Source organism: Rhinatrema bivittatum, chromosome 16 (genome assembly GCF_901001135.1).
Source record: "Rhinatrema bivittatum chromosome 16, aRhiBiv1.1, whole genome shotgun sequence".
In the NCBI taxonomy this organism is placed as follows: domain Eukaryota; kingdom Metazoa; phylum Chordata; class Amphibia; order Gymnophiona; family Rhinatrematidae; genus Rhinatrema; species Rhinatrema bivittatum.
In genome coordinates this window covers 14,126,526-14,146,109 of record NC_042630.1, presented here as the reverse complement: position 1 = coordinate 14,146,109, position 19,584 = coordinate 14,126,526, and the positions used below count along the sequence as shown (strand labels likewise).

Here is a 19,584-nt window from a genome sequence, read left to right as displayed (position 1 = left end):
TGGATCAATGAAAGAACTTTGTATTCAATTCTTTTTTCTATTGGGAGCCATTGTAATTGGTTGAGGACAGGGGTAATGTGATCATATTTGCTTTTACCCATTAGAAATCTGGCAGCAGCATTCTGTATATATATATATCAATATAGGGGGATTCTGTATATATATATATATATATATATATATATATATATCTCAATATAGGGGGATTCTGTATATATATATATATATCAATATAGGGGATTAAGGCAAGAGAGGGGCAATTTCTACTCTTGTCTCTGCATTAGCACACTGTTGTGGGTACTTGCACACCTATACTTTTGCTCTGAAGCTTTCGGCAGGGATTTGCAGCTGTTTTTTGCGCAGATGGAAATTTGCCAGAAGATTACTTGCATAGAGCTGAAAATGCAATCAAATCATGCACTTTTCCCTCCTGACCTAAACTTGCCCGCTGGAAGTCCTTCTCTTGCTGCATCTAAAGGCATACACCCTGTGGAAGAATGCATTTATTTTAAGCTGCATTGTGGGAAGGCTTTTCAGACTGCTGACTGATGCAGGTGAAATGTTTTACACCCACAGACATTACTTTGAAAATGTCCCTTCCTGAAAGGAGGTAGGCTAGAGAGAGGCAGGAAGTATAACAGAGCTGTGAACTAATTCCACTTCTGGAGCAGGACTTTTGGCCACCCAGCCCTGGTTTCTGAACTTACAGCACAACTTACTGTGTTGTGATTCTTCCATTTGAAACCATCAAGCAGGTACTAGGAGATGTCAAGAAAGGGGGGGTGAAAAAGCCAGGACTGGCCTACAGCTTCTCTCCAGAAACTGAGTTGTGTAGTATTTTGGATACTGGGATGATAGGCAATAGAAGGATTAGATAATGTAGGGGTGTTACAGCCACCACTGTGACCAGCAGGAAGCATCTGTGAGATACAGACATAGGAAAGACCAACCAGTGTTTGGATACTGGGATGATAGGCAATAGAAGGATTAGATATATGGGTGTTACAGCCACCACTGTGGCCAGCAGGAAGCATCTGTGAGATACAGACACAGGAAAGACCAACCAGTGGTACTATAATATTTATTATAATCCTGGTATATAACAAGGCACAAAATGAGAACCTACGGAGAGCCAGCTCCACACCGAAACATTTTTTTCCATGTCTAGCTATCTAAATGAACTGGAATTATCTCTCATCCAAGCCAGTCTGTTCCCCACTTTGGCCAGAAGTGAAGGAAGCAGGATGCTGGGGTCTGGTCTGAAGCTGGTTGCTGTTGGCGCTTCTGCTGTTGCTGTATTGTGTTGTTTTCCACACACACACATTATTATAGACCTTTGTTTCATAGGCCGTGCTGAGTCCCATCCTGGAGTTTTTCTCTTAACTTTCCAGTTAGCAGTTGATATTCTTTGATACTTGGTTGGCTGAGCTGTGTCAGTATCTGTGTTCTCCTTCAGGAACCCTTGGGAGGATGTCTTTGCAGGCATATGTAGGAGACCCTCTCTCTTACTCAAGAATACGCTGTCCTTGAGTTTGTCATGTAGGTCATTAGCATGTTGGAGGAAGTATCTTTTTGCAGGTGGTTATTGCATCTCCTTGTTCCATGCCAAGTGTCCTTGAAGCTGCTGGGCATAATGTCTTTCTTCTGTGAGAAAGTTTAACTGTGTTCATGATACCATCCAAAAGCCTTTTCTTAGTACTGGAAGAAAGCAGGGAGTAGGCTGACAATCTTCAACCTAAACCTCATGCTAATGCTAACGTCCACCAGCATTATACTAACAGAGGGATACATGATAGAGAAGGCAGATAATGTGGGTTAGAGAAGTTTGAAATCTGAGAGGTGAAGGTAGCTAGAGGATGTGGTGAAAGCTATTAGTGTAGCTGTGTTTGAAAAATCTTTGGACAAGTTCTGCAGGACCATATCTTGATTAACCATATCTTCTATCGTTTACCTGTGTGAATTAATCCTGTCCTTTCTCTTCCTTCTCAGCCAAGTTCTTATCACCCTGTTATATGTAACTGCCTTTTCAGCACCATTGTTATAGTTATGTTTACTTTGCACCCCTGTTTTATGTGAACCAGCATGATGTGACTGCTGTCTCGAATGCCGGTATATAAAAATTTGAAATAAATAAATAAATAAGTTCCTGGAGAAAAAAGCCATCAACCAATATTAAGTCAAAGATGTAGAAATCCACTGCTTATTCTTGGGATCAGCAGCTTGGAATCTTTCTACCCCTTGGGATCCTGCCAGGTACTTGTGACTTGGATTGGCCACTGTTGGAAACAGGATACTGGGCTTGATGGACCTTTGGTCGGACCCCAGTATGGCATGTTCTTATGTAAGGTGCTCACCTGTTTTCAGTTGATAAGGTACAGTCCTGGTACAAAGCATTCTGGGAGTTTCTGTGCAGAGAGGTGAAATAACCAATAAAAGGCAATGCAGAAAAGTGATATAATGTAGAGTCCTGTAACTTCCTTGACCATGCAGCTTTCTCCTCTTTAAAAGCGTCCCTTTTTTCTCCTTGTCATTTGTCACCATGCCATCACCTTTAGTCACGTCTCCATGAATTCATCTTAACTCTGAATATTTCATCTTGTTGCTTGGAATAAACCGCGAGTTCCCCCTCACTTGTGACTCAGCAGATTGTCAGAGGGATGACATTTACCATGGACATATGGAATACGCTATGCGAGGGGCCAAAATGAGGGGGAGGAAGTGTTTTTCAAACTGTGTGATGTGGTTAGGATCCCATTTATGCTGCTTTAATGACTGAAAGGTAGGAGGCCCCTGATATGTGGAAGACTGAAGGCTGTGAAAGGACCCAGAGTTAGAATGAAAGAAATGGCAATGACATCTGCATTTCTAACAAACATCTCTGATTTGCTGAAGAAGTGAATACATGCAGCACATTTCTTTGCCAAATTGCACATATGTAAGGAAAGCCCTGGTCGTATGGAGCACGGATGTGCAGCCTTATCTGACAGCTTTTGCTTTATTTCTCTCCTCATGCAAAGGGAATGTCATGGTCTGGATCCTTCTTTCATCCTATGCCAGCTTCAAATTCAAGACTTTTCTGCCCAGCCAGAACCTTACCTTCCCCATCTGTAACATTTTCAGCTGTGTAACACTGGCCATAACTTGGCATTTGGGAGCTGGGTGTCCAAAAGCAGTGACTTGGAGAATGTGTGTTCATGTCATGGGTAAGACTGGTTGTTTCATTAGGCAAACTAGCTGGTCGCCTAGGGTATCAGAACTTTTGGGTGGTAAAATCCTGCAGATGCTATCCACTTTCAAGGCATAGCGCCACAGAACAGAAGGTGATGGATACTGGGTAGATCTGGATGGATGGAGGAGCTGTGGAGAGTGTGCTGGGTGGGTAGCGAGAATGAAAAGGTGCTGGGCAGGTGAGGATGGGGCAGAGGGAGATATAGGATTCAGGTAAGGTAGTGGGATGGAAAGAGAGGATGCAGGGCACTGCAGAAAGAGGGCAGGGAGTACACAAAGTACTTAAGAATTGCCCTACTGGATCAGACCAAAGGTCCCTCAAGCCCAGTTTTCTGCTTCCCACAGGTCACAAGTACCCAGCAGGATCCCAGGGGGTAGAGAGATTCCATGCTGCTTATGGATAGGAGGAGGTTGGGGCAATGCTGCTCTGCTGAGCAGGGAGTGAAGGGGAGAAAGGAGGATGCTGGGGAGGGGGTGAAGAAAAGGGACGCCGGGCACCGTGGACAGGGAGCAAAGCGAGGTGGCTGCGGGACTTGGCAGAGAGTGCGAGGTGGATGCTGAGTGGGGCGAGGAAAGGGGATTCTGTGCCAGAGCTCCCCTGATAGGCAGGTGAGCAAGGGGGAGGGGGCAAGATGAAGGTTTCGCCTAGGGTGCCCAATGCCTTTGTACCAGCCCAGGTCGTGGGCAGTGCTCGGTGCAGAACTGAAGAAGGGGGAAGACCTGCTAGAGCAGGATTTATAACAGAAAGTAGAAAAGATTCCTTTGGAGACAAGACTTGAGGCTTTGCAGGCCGTGATGCTTTTTACTGGACCTGCATATGAATATCCAGAGATGTACATGAGCTTTTGAGACCGCATAACCCTTCTTTGGATATGAAAAGGTGTGTTCTGATTATTAGAGCAAGCTTTACCATAGAGCTACCACCAGATATGTGTGTGTGTGTGTGTGTGAAATGAAAATATACTTAAATATATATGTGAGAGCAGTAGAGAGAGGCTCTGCAGACTGTTGGGGAGATAGTCTGTGCGTGCATGCACATACATGAAAGAGAGCGATCCCCAGCCTATACGTGTGATCTGTTTAACGTGCTGCTGGTGCCATTCTGTGCAAACTCATGCACATGAAGACTTGATCTAAAACAGTTTATCCACTGCATGTACAAACCATGCAACGCAAGGTGTCCAAAGTATAGCAACCCCATGGTAAGAAACTTGCGGAAAACAAGTTGTTAGAGTAGGATTTTAACTGGCAAGGCAAATCACAGTGTAGACCCGATACAAAGCAAGATCGTTTATAATGTGGTCAAAGATTGGCTTTCCATTTCACTTCTTTCAAATCTGATAGATATTCAGTGCCACTTAGCTGGATAAGTATGGATTTATTCAGCGGTGACTGAATATCTGGCTGCGTTTAGCGGCCACCACTTATCCCCGTACAGCTGTGCTGCTAAATATCCTGGCTGAATTAGCAGCTAACTCAGTCGGCTTTTTTTACGCGCTATAACGCGGGCTCGCTTACAATGCAGACCAAAGTTTTGGACCCCATCACCTCTGTTAAATCAGGTCTACAGTGTCCGGTCCAAGGATTAACAGAAAGAACGAGACAGCAGTTTGTTTATTTATTTATTTTATAGCTAATCAAGGGTGGTTATAAAAGGATTTCTTATCTCCAAAGCCTTTTATAATGAATGGGAGAGTGGGACCTGACCTTGGAGAGAGTAAGGATACACAAGTGAACATAATCATCTATGGATTTGCTACCTGCACTCTTTCTATTTTTGAGGACAAAGACTCCCATCCTTGAATTTATATAATATGTACGTATGTGGATATGGTAACATACGCACATAATTCGTCTTCACTTCAGAGTCCAGCCGCCCTCTTGGTTAACACAATTGCTTTAAGCATCTCTGCCTCTGAGGGTCAGAACTAGTTGCTAAGTAGGATTACTCCAGGTTCCTTGGTAACAGCCCACGTTGAGTTGGTAACAGTAAAACTTGCATTCAGCTGCTGCCTGAGCTGTTGCACTGCGGCACCCGTGACTCACAGCCGAGACTGCTGCGGGAAGAGGGGAGGCTTCCAGCAGTCACTGCCCGAGGAGTAGGGGGAGACTCTTGGCAGGGAGGCTGCAGAGATAGGAAAGAGAGCCGTCACGGATATTGCTGAAGCAGTGGAGGGCACTCCGAATAGAAAATGCCCAGGGAGACGCATCGTGGAGACAGAATCATAGAAAAGAGGACCGAAAGGGATCTCTAGGGATCATTTAGCTCATCCTTTGCTTCAGGCAAGTTCCTAAACCATCCCAGACACGTTTTATGTCTAAACTGCTCTTAAAATCCTCCCCCATCTCCCTTGGTAACTCAATCTAGTGCTTGACTCCCCAGAAGGAAGATTAGTAAATCTGAGAGATGAGATCGTACCCAGCGCCCCCTGGTTTATGAGTGAGGATCATTCCTGTCTTGGTATGCACAAAACAAACCCAATTAGAAACAGTAACCCAGTAATGTGTCACCTGAATCTCCCTTGCTTTAATTTAAGCCCTTTCCTCAGTGGCCTCCTTATTCCTCCTTTGGCATATTTGGCTAAAAAAACCCCTAACTCCTTCACGATCTGTGCTGGAACAAGGCTGACACCTAGTGGGTGGACGGTGCTTGACCGCAGCCTAACTGAGCTTTCACTCAGCCCTGCGTCTCCCGCACGTCGTCGCTGAACTTGTGAAGCCGCAAGGAATAAAATGGAGCCAAACCTACCAGGGACAGACTAAAAGCTGATAACCAGCGAGTGCCTCTGTCTGCGTAACACAAGGGGCATGATTTAAGGGAGGGCTTCCTCCGTTTCTCTGTCTGGGAGACCAACCATCCAAATCGCACCCTTCAGTGAAAGAGGAGAGGACGGGGGGGATAAATAAATCACACCAACATGGACCCGGAGCTTCCAGCATATTTTATTTATAATTTGTCCAGCTTTCACCTGTTAATGGCACAATTATCTGTACAATGATACAGCAACGTTTCTATTTCCTCTTTTTAACAAACACTTTCTCTTCTCACTCACCACTGCATTTGTACGTGTCACGGCAAGGCTGCGACAGGACACCGACTACATATAAACCGATAATTTACTATATAAACATCTGAAGTATGCTTTCAAATAACATACAATAAAAAAATAATCTCCAAAGTCTACAGATGAAAAAAACCCCAAAAGGCTCTGGCTTTAATAAATAAATCTGAATCTATGCTTTGAGATTAGAAAGTTGTAAAGTGCCTTGTGTCTCTGAGTAGGAGTCAGAGAGAGGTGGGAATTGGTGCATTGGCCTTTCCAGTTTGATCTCTGCTCCTCTCTGAGAGTATGGTAAGGTAAGCACCTTTAAAATCCTCTTCCCACCCCTTATGACTGTTACTTTGTAAATTATAAACACTGCCAGCCAAGCAGGGAGCTCCCCATGACTGGTTTGGTCATATACTGCAGTTAATGACTAGAGCTTTTCCATAGGGTCTTGATAAAATATTTGAGGTCAAGTAGGCCTGGTATTCAGACCTAAGGAACCTGTTACTAATAATCCACTTATTGCTGAAGTGCAAGATTCAGAGGGCAAAACAGGAGAAGGCAGCTTGCCAAATATAAAACAGAAGCCAACTTCCATCCCAGCGCCAGCAGAGGGCACTGCAGGCCCAGCCAGGGCCACCAGGATGTGGGTACCAGCACCGCGAAACGGGCATTGGCCCATCAGGTTTTTTTTGTTCAGGTTTCACTCCACTAATATTTACTTACGTACACAACTCTAGAGTAAACATGGAAAGAAAAATATTTAACATTCCTATTTTCAAAACTTGCTTCTCCCACCCTGGGTGCACACAAGGGAAGAATGGCTCAGTCACAGTCAGCCAGAGGATGAATATACTTTAAGCCCCTCATTCAGATAAATTGGACAGGAAGAAATAGTACGAAGAGAGCGAGCTGTCGCTGGGTCATTCTTTCTCAGGAGAGATCTATCCTAGACAGTCTTCTTTCTATTAAGATGGCCCTGGGATGGCAGGGCAGGGAAGCCAGTGCAGCGACAGGTAAGGCAGGCAAGAGCATCTCCGTGAATAAAGTAGAAAGAAATCCTTGGATGGACCCCGGCCAGCTCTGCTCCCTTGCCCATTTGTCCCTTTGCTGCCTTTCCAGGGAAGAGATTCGTCCTTTGGGAGTCGTCTTTTCCGATACATGAAGAACAGACTACACCTCCCAGACTGTTTCCCACAGCCGCCTGTGCTGGACGGGGGTGCTTACACATCACTTCAAAGTCCCATTAGGTCCGAAAAAAAATGGGTTTTCAGGCTACTTTGGGGGAAAGTAATCCCGTCCCAGAAAAGTCTCAGAGAATTGAAATGGGAGAGAGGACACATAGTGCTAAATTCTTTGCAAAATTATGGAGAACATTTCCGCCTTTAAAGAAATCCTCTGGCTCAGTCCATGGTCCCCCTGGACCTTATCTGCTTTACTTCAGGATGATGAAATGGGGCTGTGTCAGGGCTCCATAACTTGACCCATAAACAGAACTGATCCTGGAAGAGAAGACGGAAAGAAAACTTTAGTGCCGTTCAGGATGGCGAGTGAGGAGAAGACGGGAGAAGCATGGGAGTTGGGCAAAGGGAGCGATAGGGCGGATGCAAGAGAGCATAGAACTTCCTTACCTGTCGGATTATGTCTTACTACAAACAGGAAAGGCCTGTCCATCACCACCTCCAGTGGTGCCATTCTGGCATATACAATAGCAGCTGCAAGAGACAAAGCTAGTGTCAGTCTTTACTGTACTAAGCAAGAATATTCAGACTGGATTCTGTGCCACGCTGGTGGGTGTACTGGGGAGGGGAGATTCCCCACACTTGTTTCTCACTTAAATCCCCCGCCCTGGAAGATACAGATCCCCTTAGGGTTTGAAGGAAGGCTTTTCTGAAACTCAAATGTGAGTCTTCTGCATTGCGGTTCAGAAAGCTTTGGCCACAACCATGGGGCTAGTTCGTGTTTGTAGTTTATGTTAAGGAAAACACGTTGCAATCTGGGCCACCTCCTTTGTTGTATGTTAGAGATCTTGTCTGAACCGTCTCTGTGGCCTTGTGGCATTAATGTGGTCCTGTCTCATTTGATCCACTCTGGGAACAGATTACAGGTTCAGGGATCCCCTAACGACCTTATTGCTCTTCATCTCAGTGGTCACATTGGCTGGTCAGATTCTGTACACACCCAAGCATCTCATTACGTTTTAAATATGTGCATGTTAGCCTAGATTTAGGGATTGGGTGATACATTTAAATAATTACTTAAGGAAGGGGCATACTTTGAGGGTTCTACTCAGGATGATTTAGTACCGCATGCATCACTCTCACCTGTAGCGGCAGATGCCTTAGTGCCACACTCGTTCACTTCAATTTTCACCTTTTGCAGGGCCTGTGATACATGCAGCGCCTTTTCATCTGAAACGGTCACACAAGATGCTGTGAAGAACACACCCTGGAGCAGCGTTAGAACAAAAGCGCCTCGTACCCCATTCTCACAAGGACACAAGGTAGGGAAAGCAGTCTGGAGGAGCCATTGCTTCCTCCCCATTTTTCTATTCCCTGTTCTTACAGAGTTACAAGGTAAGGAAAGCTTTCTGAAGTACTCCATTGCCCTTTGTCTGCTTATTTCCATAAGGGTCTTCCTAGATCTTCTCTCCCTAGTTGAATGCACCGGCTTTGTATACTCACGGGAAAGGTTTGTGAAGTCAGCCAACGCACTGTCAAACAAGTCCTTCATCCCCAGGTTCATCAGTGGCGTCTTTAAGTTGGCTTCACTCTCCAGGGTGAATCTGTCAATAGTATGGCAAGCAGTTCAACTCCAGTGTCAAAGGACTGAACAACACATGGCAGAATGACGGCGTGCCACTCTATGGGGATATGCAGGGACTGACTTATGGAGAGCTGTGAGGAGGGACAGAGATCATTTTGTTGGCCAGGGGAGGGGATTATGTGTCCAACGCTGCCATCCACATGGAGAGCCCAGCTTGGGATTTGGAAGCAGGATGGGGAGAGAAATGGGGGGGGGGGGGTGGTCTGTGCAGAGTGGAAACAGCTCCTGCCCACTCAGATTTTATTCACGAGTGTTATTAATCAGGAGCAGAAACCTGGATGGTTTGTGTTTGTGAAACATGGCCTTTCCAGCGAATGAGAACAACCTGCTCCAATCAGTCAAAGTCTTTACAATCCTGGGGCCTGAAACCCCAGGCAGTGGTTGAGGTGGAGGGTCAGGAACTGGAAAGCGTTTGGTGTAGACTCTGGTCACCAGCTCTGAGTGGTGAAGCATTAGCAGCCCCACTCCCATGTTGAGCATTGATTAGAACCAGTTGGATTACCCAAGTGTGATGTGGGTGCGGGCACTGCCTCCCTGTGTGCCATATTCACCAGGGAAAGGTGCGGCATTTCTCGCAGTACATTCACTGCACCTGTCGTGCAAGGGTGGAGGGCCGAGGGTCTTACTTTGGCAGGATGAGGAGACGTGCCACTTTTTTCATGTGGCTCTTCCAGTGGCTGATGAGCTCCGCGTCGATCGTCTCCGTCAGCGCAGACAGCGGGACCTCCTTCCTATAGGGCGCTGCGATCAGCATGCTGATTGCCTCTCCATGGTATGGCAGCTCGATGACATCGTAATAGTCCCCGCTGGGCATGACAAACTCACCTAGGAAACACGAGTTACGTTGAGGAAGTGAACACACGGCTGAGACAGGACGTCTCTGATGAAAGAAGGTTTTTAGCACAATCCCCAATAGCCCGCAATGGGCACTAGTAAACCCTAAAAGCTCTATTTAAGTAACACTTCAGGGGCAATTTTGGATAGCCCAACTAGTTGCAAAGTACATGTGAGCGCTTGTAAGCATCTAGTGAGCACTGCAGCAAATTTTATAAAGGAAACTATCCAGTGAGTTTCTCCTTTTGGAAATTTAAAGTACACACGTGCAGTGTGCACCTCCCAGTTGTTCGGGCCACCAATTAGAGGCAAACTAGCATGCATACATTTGAAAATGCAAATGTACCTGTGCAGTTTTCTCCCCAGCCCTAACCATCCCTCCCTAGGAATAGCTCAAAGCATTTGTGTTCTATTAGTCAGGGGACATTTTTCAGTCCGGCTTGTTTTGTTCTCCTGCTTCTCAGTGGGAGTTTAATGTAGAAGTGAGGGTAGATGGGATTGGTCGAGGGGCACCATGTGACTGCTGAGGTTTGCTGTACTACTGTAGTTGAACTTGGCAGTTTGGGCCATCATGGGCACGGAGATGGTGCTGCCGTCAGACTTATGGAACAGGCGGTCGTCGGGTTTCCTTCTCAGGGAACGGCAGCTTCCACGTTCCCTTGAAGTAAATGGCGTTGACCAATACAAGTCGTCGTGAGGTGATTCAAGGCGTCTTCTCCAGGAAGTCAGTGATCATCCCTGAGGATGGAAAGAGGGAGTGAATCGGGAGTCTCTCCTTTATCTCCTCGGCTTCGCATTGTCTTTGCAGTTCTCCTGCCAACGCACGCACGCGTCTTCCCACGATTCATCTCCTCCTACTCTTTTGCATCCACTCCCTGTCCTTATACAAGACTGGCACCAATAACCAGGCGCAGAAAGTTCTGACATCTTTCCAGCCATTCCTTCACATGTGCCGGCCTCAGGCCACAGGGTGGCCAATTTTCAAAGGCTAACTTTAGGAGTTAGGCAGATTAAAACTCTGTATTGAAAAGTTTCCCTCAACTTTAAATTCACAAGCTGGCCAACTTGGGGCGTGATTCATCAAAGCATTTTCCCATAGACCCCCAAATGGGAGAAAAAGCCTAATGAATCTGACCCGTGACTTGGCAGAAATGCATGGGCCTCAGAGGGGCTTGTCCAAGGCAGGTTTACAATTTAACCGCTTAGTACTGATTTCACTTTAGCCACTCAACCCCGATCACACAAATAGAAGGCCCTAAATCTAACTGGTCAGGATTTGTCCAGGTAGATTTAGGGGAATTTTCAGCTGGTTAGGGTCCACTGCAAATCTGCCTAAAGCTAATCTGGTTAAAATGAGATTGCAACTCTTTCTATTTCATTATGAAGAGCAATAAGTGAGGTGTTGTGCAGTCATCTCACCTTCTGTGTGTGATCTTCACCCAGTCATTGATGATGAACCTGGCCATCTCCATCCTCGGTGAAGTCCACTTGTTTGACCATCTGGTGGAAAGCCTGAGGAACCTCTTCATGAAACCGTTGGCCAGCTTCATGTCTCTCTGCACGAAGAGGGCGTCTGCCGTGGCTGACCACGTCCAGGTTCCAGGAGCCCTTGATCTCCTTTCGCCGTCTCCTCAGTGCCTCGTGGCCTGTGGCAAACACCTTTGTCTGCACAACAGAAGACAGGACTGGTAAACACTATGAAAATGGCTCCCTGTACGGTGAATGAAAAAGAGGAGAGCCTGTCATTTCTCAGCTGGATCTATACAAGGAAAGACGCTGATGTTTCTGAGCCTGATCCATGAAAAAGGAGGGACGCACAACATGTCTGAGCCTGATCTGTCTAAAAGGAGGCTCCAGTATGTTTGAAGTGGATACATCTAATATATATGAGCCTAATACGAGCCTAAAACGAGGGGATCAATAATACGTCTGATAGTGATAAATCAAAAAGGTGGAATTACACGTCTGTCTAAAGGAGGTCCCCAATATATCTGAAGTCAGACTAGCCTGAGAGATCTCATGTCAGCCCCCCAGAAGTGTGAATTATGTGCCTTTAGATTCCCTTTCTCTTACCTTCTATTCCATACGTCATGGCCTCCTTGATTTGGCTTCTGGTGGTCCCTTTGGCCCCCACCTGCAGCATTCCTAGCACAGCCGCAACACCGTAGGGTGAGAATGCCACGTTTCGGTCCTCGGAAGACTTCCAACCTCCCGGAAACACTCTCATCCCGAAGTCTGTGCTCAGCTCGGCAACCCTCCTGGCGCCTTTGGAGGGCCGGGAGGCTCCCGTTGGCGAGGGCAAAGACGAGGCATGCGACGGCGGTCACTGGCAGCTTCATCCTGAAAGGAGACGCAGTCCATGGTCAGAAACCATGCCCAGGGAGCTGAGCCTGCTCTGTATGGATTTAGGCCTAAATAAAGTAGTATCGCATGAGGCTGCTGGTTCCCTTCTGTTCTTCTCGCTATTGAAAGCAGAGAGACGGCCTGAAGGCTTGCATAAGTGGTGGCCGGGAGGCAAAGGCAATTTCACTCACCGAGTCCCCACATTCTTTTATCTTTCGTTCATGTCTGCAGCCCACCGATTGGCTGTGAATGTTTAAAGGCCTTGTACTCGGACAGCTGAGCCGCCTGACCTTCCACTGGAGTAACTATTTTTTGTTGCGAGGAAGTGAGGGATCTCCGGTGTTTCTGCCGTGGATAAAACTGGGTACAACTGATGGGCCTGCCAGCATAGTCTTTGTTTCTAGGTTTACTTCTAATTCTTATCTCTCGGGTGCTTGTGCTCGCAGTCACAGAGTTATTTATGGTACAGCCAGTCAGCACTTTTTAAGCAGGCAGGGTGGACTCCGTCTTGCCCAACAGCTACACATGTGCTTACGTTTCCTGCTCCTCTGCTGCACATTTACTACTGCTACTGCCACTACTTCTTAACATTTCTATAGCGCTACTAGGAATGCATAGTGCTGTACAGATACATAAAGGAGCTCCATGGAGCTTACAAGACAAACAATTTCTGGTAATCACTGCAAAAGGCTGAAGATCAGGAAGAATCGGGGCGGGGGGGGGGGGGGGGGAGTTAAATTTGAAAGCAATCTCAAAGCGATGGATCTGTAAGTGGGACTTGACCCCCAGCCAGAGATGGAGCAAGAAGCACCAACTCAGGAAGGCTGTGGCAGGCGCACAGTGCCCCAAGGCAGAAAGCACGGAAAAAGCAACGGAGAAGGGCACAGCTTGCCCGATGAACAAAGGTGATGGGAGGGACATCAGGGAAGATGAGAGAGCCTGGCGCTTTGTGGCAAATGTAGGTAAGGAGTAGCTTGAACTAATGTGGAAGCAGAAAGGAGCCAACGAAGAGGCGTGTGAAGGAGAATACGGTCCTAACAATGCTGAGGGAGGAAAAGTTGCACAGTTGAATTTTTTTTTATAGGTTGCAGCAGAGAGAGATGATATAGTGGCAGACCTGCGAAGAGGACATTTTAGTTTGCAGCTAAAGGGAGCAAAGCTGCCTCATGAAACTTAACCCAGTGCTTTTGTTCTGTGACCCACAAGAACTGCAACCACCTTGTACACTTCCTCTGAGACCCCTTAGAAGTTTCTTCCTAATTGCTCTTGCTGACAGCCCCAATATCTCCTTCTGAGATTCCCTTCACATCCAAGGAAGACCCTGAAACAGCTCCCGCCCTCGCTTGGTCCCTGCACCCGTCCTGCAGAGTTCCTGGTTCTCCCTGCGAGTTTGGGTGACGGCGTCGTGGAATCCTGCTTCTTACCTGAAGGTCGCTGGTGCGGCTGTGTCTGACAGTAGGTGCAGTTGCGGTGTCCTGCCACTGGTTCCCAGCTCTGCTCTAACTGCTGGCTCCAGCTGTTGCACTGCCAGTGGCTGAGTTCTCTCACTTTATATCCATACAGACCTCCTCCTCCCCCTCCTCTTCCCTCTGGGCAGGAAATTTCTTAGTAACTATGAAATGAAATCATCAGTTCCTTAGTCTCTCCTCCCCTTTTTTGGCTGAAAGTAAGAAAACAGACAAACTCAATAGCACCCAGTGTCCTAGTGTCAATACTCTACCTGTATGTGCGGGTCATATATAGCCACTGGTTTAAAGTAGCTACTGATCCCTTCAGCCAAGCTGTTTTGCTACTGCTCCTTCTGTATAGTGTAGCAATGGGGCATCTGCCATGTTACTTTTGTATGGCATTGCACTATGCTGTGGTGTTACATTGTATCTTGCTGTTACTGTATGGCATTTTGCCATGCTGTGAAGTTACATTGTACTTTCCTGCTGCATTATGACAAAACTGCCATGCTGCAGTATTACAATGTACCTTGCTAATGGTGTATGGCATTGTGCCATGCTGTGCCATGTAGTGTTGCATTGTACCTTGCTTCTGGTGTATGGTATTGTGCCATGCTGTGGTGTTGCCTTTTGCCTTGCTGCTGTTTATGACATTGTGCCATACTGTGGTGTTGCCTTTTGCCTTGCTGCTGTTTATGACATTATGCCACGCTGTGGAATTACACTGTGCTTTGCTGCTGGTGTATTTATTATTTATTTATTTATTTAAGGTTTTTATATACCGGCAATCATGAGAACATATCTTGCTGGTTTACATGAAACGGGAGTGCATTAAATACATCAAACTAGAACTGAGGTGACCGAAGGTACAGTTACAATAACAAGGGTAGCAGAACTTGGAGAAGAGGAAGAAATAGGAAAGAATAAATGGTTAAACGATATACAAGTCAAATTACAAGTTATGTACAAATGGCATGATTAATGGCTGAATGTTTTGAGGAGTCCTTGGATTGTGTCCTTGGAATGTGTCATTAGATTGTGTCTGGAAAGCTTGTATGGCATTGTGCCATGCTGTGCCATGTAGTGTTGCATTGTACCTTGCTTCTGGTGTATGGCATTGTGCCATGCTGTGCCATGTAGTGTTGCATTGTACCTTGCTTCTGGTGTATGGCATTGTGCCATGCTGTGCCATGTAGTGTTGCATTGTACCTGGCTTCTGGTGTATGGCATTGTGCCATGCTGTGCCATGTAGTGTTGCATTGTACCATGCTTCTGGTGTATGGTATTGTGCCATGCTGTGCCATGTAGTGTTGCATTGTACCTTGCTTCTGGTGTATGGCATTGTGCCATGCTGTGCATGTAGTGTTGCATTGTACCTTGCTTCTGGTGTATGGCATTGTGCCATGCTGTGCCATGTAGTGTTGCATTGTACCTTGCTGCTGGTGTATGGCATTGTGCCATGCTGTGGTGTTGCCTTTTGCCTTGCTGCTGTTTATGACATTATGCCATGCTGTGGAATTACACTGTGCTTTGCTGCTGGTGTATGGCATTCTGCATGCTGTGGTGTTGCACTGTGCTTTGCTGCTGGTGTATGGCATTGTGCCATGCTGTGCCATGTAGTGTTGCATTGTGCCATGCTGTGTTGCATTGTACCTTGCTGCTGGTGTATGGCATTGTGCCATGCTGTGCCATGTAGTGTTGCATTGTACCTTGCTGCTGTTTATGACATTATGCCATGCTGTGGTGTTGCACTGTGCTTTGCTGCTGGTGTATGGCATTGTACCTTGCTGCTGGTGTATGGCATTGTGCCATGCTGTGGTGTTGCACTGTGCTTTGCTGCTGTTATCTGAGCTTGTGCCTGCTGCTCCAATATGATCTTGTGCTACATTGTGATTCCCCGCTGTGATACGGCATGATACCATGTTGCGGTGCTGCACTGTGACTTACCACGGCTGATTATATAACAGTTGCAGTGAGCCAGGCATTGTGAGAACAGGCAGCGCCTGGAGAGACTTATTTTGAAGCTGCAAGAACCAGCAGGGCTTAGCGATTGCTACGTAACGGGATAAATAAAGGACATTTTTTTTTCAAAACTTCACAGTGCCAACATTGTTTCACAAGACAGTCAGAGAGAACTGCTGCCTGCCAGGCTTTTGTTTCCTTGCACAGTTGTTATGGTTTGATGGTTGCTATTTTGCTTTTGACCACTTACGTTTCTCATTTGTATTATACAATTTTTGCCTGCCCATTGCCGTGATCCCGGGAATGGTGATTAAAACTGCAAATGAATAATGAGTACCTGTGTGTGATCGTGTCCCCTCATCGCTGCCTTTTTTGGATTGGAATAACCCCTTTCTCCCTCACTGCCCGATTCACAGGTGACATCACCACATGGTGGTGATGTCACAGGGACTGGCCCGGGGCATTACTGCGGGAATGAAAATGGAGGAGAGCGCCAATTTTAAAGGAGAGAGACAGCGGTCAGTGGGTGGAGGAAACTGCAGGAAAGGACCCACTGGACCGAGGATTTAATGGCGCCGGCCTCTAGCCTGCAAAATTTGCAAAGGTAATAACAATTAGGCGGAACAGAACTGAGTATCCCTTTGCACGAGCTGAATAGGGGTTTTTGGGTTTTTTTTGGAATGAAAGAAAAGTTGCCGCAGGCTGAAGATCTCCAAATATTTGTCCGGTTACAGGTTTTGTAGAATTTAGACCAGCATTATTATATTAGCCTGACAGAGCACTAGCAGGCAGTGTTTTATTGCAGTAGCACTAAGGGTTTTTCTCCCAGTGGATGCTGTCCTGGGCCGGGGCAGTACCTTGTCTCTGTAGCGTGGATGATGCACGCGTGTCCTTGCTGCCACGAAACCTGACGAGCCTGTCCCGCCTCAGCGAGCCAGAGCTGTGAGAGGTCTCGAGAGTGGGTGGGTTTGAGCCCTAGGGGTCAGTGGCCTCGCTGGTCCTTGAATTTCCAGCCTCTCGTGTCACCTCTCTCGCCTTCCCGCTGTCTCTCGTGCTCTGGGCTGATAGCGCAGGCTTCCGGTGGATTACGCAGCGGGGCTGGAATGCTGGGGGAAGACCTCGCCGAGCCCCGGCGGAGTAGCACAGCCCTGGGAACGTCTGGGGCCCCTGATTACGCACGGCTATTTCAGGACCAGTTCATGTTCCAACCGCAGCTCTCCCAAAATAGAACATTTAGTGGTCATCCTTCCGTTTTGCATTCTTCTGTCCTCACTTTCTTTGTGTCTTGTTCTTTCCCTATCGCTGCGTATTTATTAATAGTAATAATGTTGTTGTTATTAAATATTTCCGTATTTGGTGCCCTATTTAAGGCACCAAGGGTTAGAAAACAACTGGGATGGTGTATGCTTTACTTTTAAAAACATTTATGTTCTGCTTTATCCTCCTTTCTCGGTAGATCATAATTAAAACGTCCATAAAATACACAAAACTAACAACGCAGACTCAACCAACTTACATATTTATTAATTCATTTATGCAGTTCTTTTAGTCTGCTTTTCCTCTAATTGTAACCAAAGTGGTGAACAGCAAGAAAATAAAGAAGCAATAATAAAAAACATCATGATTAAAAACAGATAGTAATAAAACCCCCCACAAATTATCCCAAAACTGAATACAATACACAGAATAAAAAAAATCTCGATAAAGTACAAAACCCACAAATAAGCATAGTAAGAAAGCACCACCGAACCAGAGCAGCTAAGGCAGTGCCTCATCATTCATAAAATCAAGTTATTTCTAGTGTACGTGAAAAAAAGGAGCAGAGCCGAGGGATCAAATGCTTGACTAAATAAGCAAGTCTTTACTTCTTTTCTCAAAGTCAGCTGATTGTTCTCCAGGCAGAGTCCAATAAGGAGCAACACAAGAAAAGGTTCTCCCTCTGCTTTTGACCAATTTTATGTTAGTCAGGGAGAGAAAACAGAGTTGAGCTGTATGCGCAGATCTTAGCACACGTCCAGGTGGAGAACATACGAGGCGGCTTTGTAAATAGAAGAGATCCCTGTTATTTAATGCTTTAAACTGGGGATTGCCATTCTGTACCGTAGTCTGATCTGTGCCCTATATTTACAGCCTGCTAATACATGGGCAGCACCGTTTGCATCAGTGGTAGTTTGGGCCTCAGATGAATCTGTAGCTCTGTCTACAGTGCATTGCAGTAAAGGAGGCTGAATAGAACAGGGAGGCACGCATCACCGTTTTTAGTCCAGATACCTCTTAAAAAAACAATACTCTGCCCTAAGTTTAACAAAGGCACTCTCAGCAATGGAGGAATTATGGGCTTCCATATTTAGTTCTGAGTTCATAATTGCACCCAAATGATGTCCTGCAGCATTAATGACAATCTCTCCCTCCAGCAGTAAATTGGGGTTGGGGAATAGATGCCTGTTCCCCCATGATATTTCTGTTTTCCTGCGGTACAAACTTAATTTATGAGTCCTAGTCCACTAACAGTCTCCAAACAATTATTTACAGTTTTTATTCAATTACCTCTATTAGGCCACAATGTTAGGAAGAGTATCTTTGTTGCAAATTCTTTAATAATATGGCCCAGTGGTAACAAATAATGTATTAAATAATATAGGAGATCAGATAGAGACTTGTGGGCTCCACATGGGAGTTGCCCAGATTTTCTTTCATTGTCAGGGCAGTGATGTCAGTCCCGTACCTGCCTGCGTCACGATGTAATTCACTGAGCAGGGAAACTAAAGTTATTTCTGTGCTGTGGTCGGGCTGCAATCCTGACCGAAAAGCATCCAAGACAGAAGAACATAAGAAATGGCCATGCTGTGTCGACAAATGGTCCATCGAGCCCAGCATCCTGGTTCTTGACAGTGGCCAGTCCAGGTCTCAGGGAAGCCGCCCAGCAGAACCTAATGGGGAGATCCATTCCCTGTTGAGGCCCCTCAAGTGTTCCCGGGCTAATAATTGGTGATGCATCTGCCCTTCAGAAGCTCGTCCAAACCTCCTCTACTAGACTTGACCCCATTCTCTGGCAACAGATTCCATGTGTGATTGTGCCCCGACAGTGCATCGTTAAAGGGGACGGGGACCAACATGCAAAGAGCTCAGGACTGCAGAATTAGGGAAAGGCCCGGTGGTGTCTGTCTGATGGCTTAGAAAGTAGGCAGCACTGTCACTTCCCCTACCTCCCCTCCCTGATTCCTCACCGTTATCCTTCTCCATTGCCTTGTTGCATCTCTGGTCTGCTCGAGGGCAGTTTTGCTTGGGTAAATTCTGATTGCCAGTTGCCCTCCTGTTGGGCCTGTTTTGGTCGGGGGAGTGAAAGCATCTGTAAAAGTGTGTGTATTTATATTACCCCCCTCGCCCCCGACACACATGCCTCCTTTACGCCTGTTCATGTCAAATGTACTTATTTATTTATTTGTACTTATATATATGCTGCCAGTACCAAGGCCCAAGGCGGCTTAGAGCCGAACATACATAAAAGGAAGCAAGACTTTGCCACTGCACGTTCCATCAGCCTGACTAGAAATGTTTCTAATAATCTCTGAAATGTCTTTGTGCACTCAGTCATCCTTAATCCCCGAGGCAGAGCGTTCCAGTCTGTGGCCGCGCCTCCCCTCCTGCCCATCGAGCAGAAGGCACCTCCGGCAGAGCTCTCGGTGAAGAGTGGAGGGCTGTAGTTGGATGGTATCTCTGCAGCAAGGCGTTTATCCAGGGGAGTAAGTTAATGGCAAGGAGCTTATGTGCCAGCATGAAAACGTTATATTGAGCCCCTCCAGTGTAGGTCAGAGAGGGCTGGAGCCAGGCCGCAGCGTTCTGCAAAAGCTGGAATAGTTTCATGGTGGATGGTGACAAACCCAAACGGGTGGCAG

General features: G+C 46.5%; 1 protein-coding gene across 1 annotated transcript; it reads right to left on the bottom strand.

Annotated features, from left to right (window-relative positions):
• Positions 1 to 6,153: 6,153 nt before the first annotated feature.
• On the bottom strand, positions 6,154 to 15,648 carry SERPINE1 (serpin family E member 1). The gene is given in 12 exon segments (XM_029579684.1): positions 6,154 to 7,777; positions 7,907 to 7,990; positions 8,600 to 8,686; positions 8,960 to 9,060; positions 9,728 to 9,926; positions 10,478 to 10,550; positions 10,552 to 10,673; positions 11,355 to 11,367; positions 11,369 to 11,515; positions 11,517 to 11,576; positions 11,995 to 12,260; positions 15,159 to 15,648. Coding segments are annotated over 12 exon segments (1,680 nt in total). The 3' UTR covers positions 6,154 to 7,739.
• Positions 15,649 to 19,584: the final 3,936 nt, after the last annotated feature.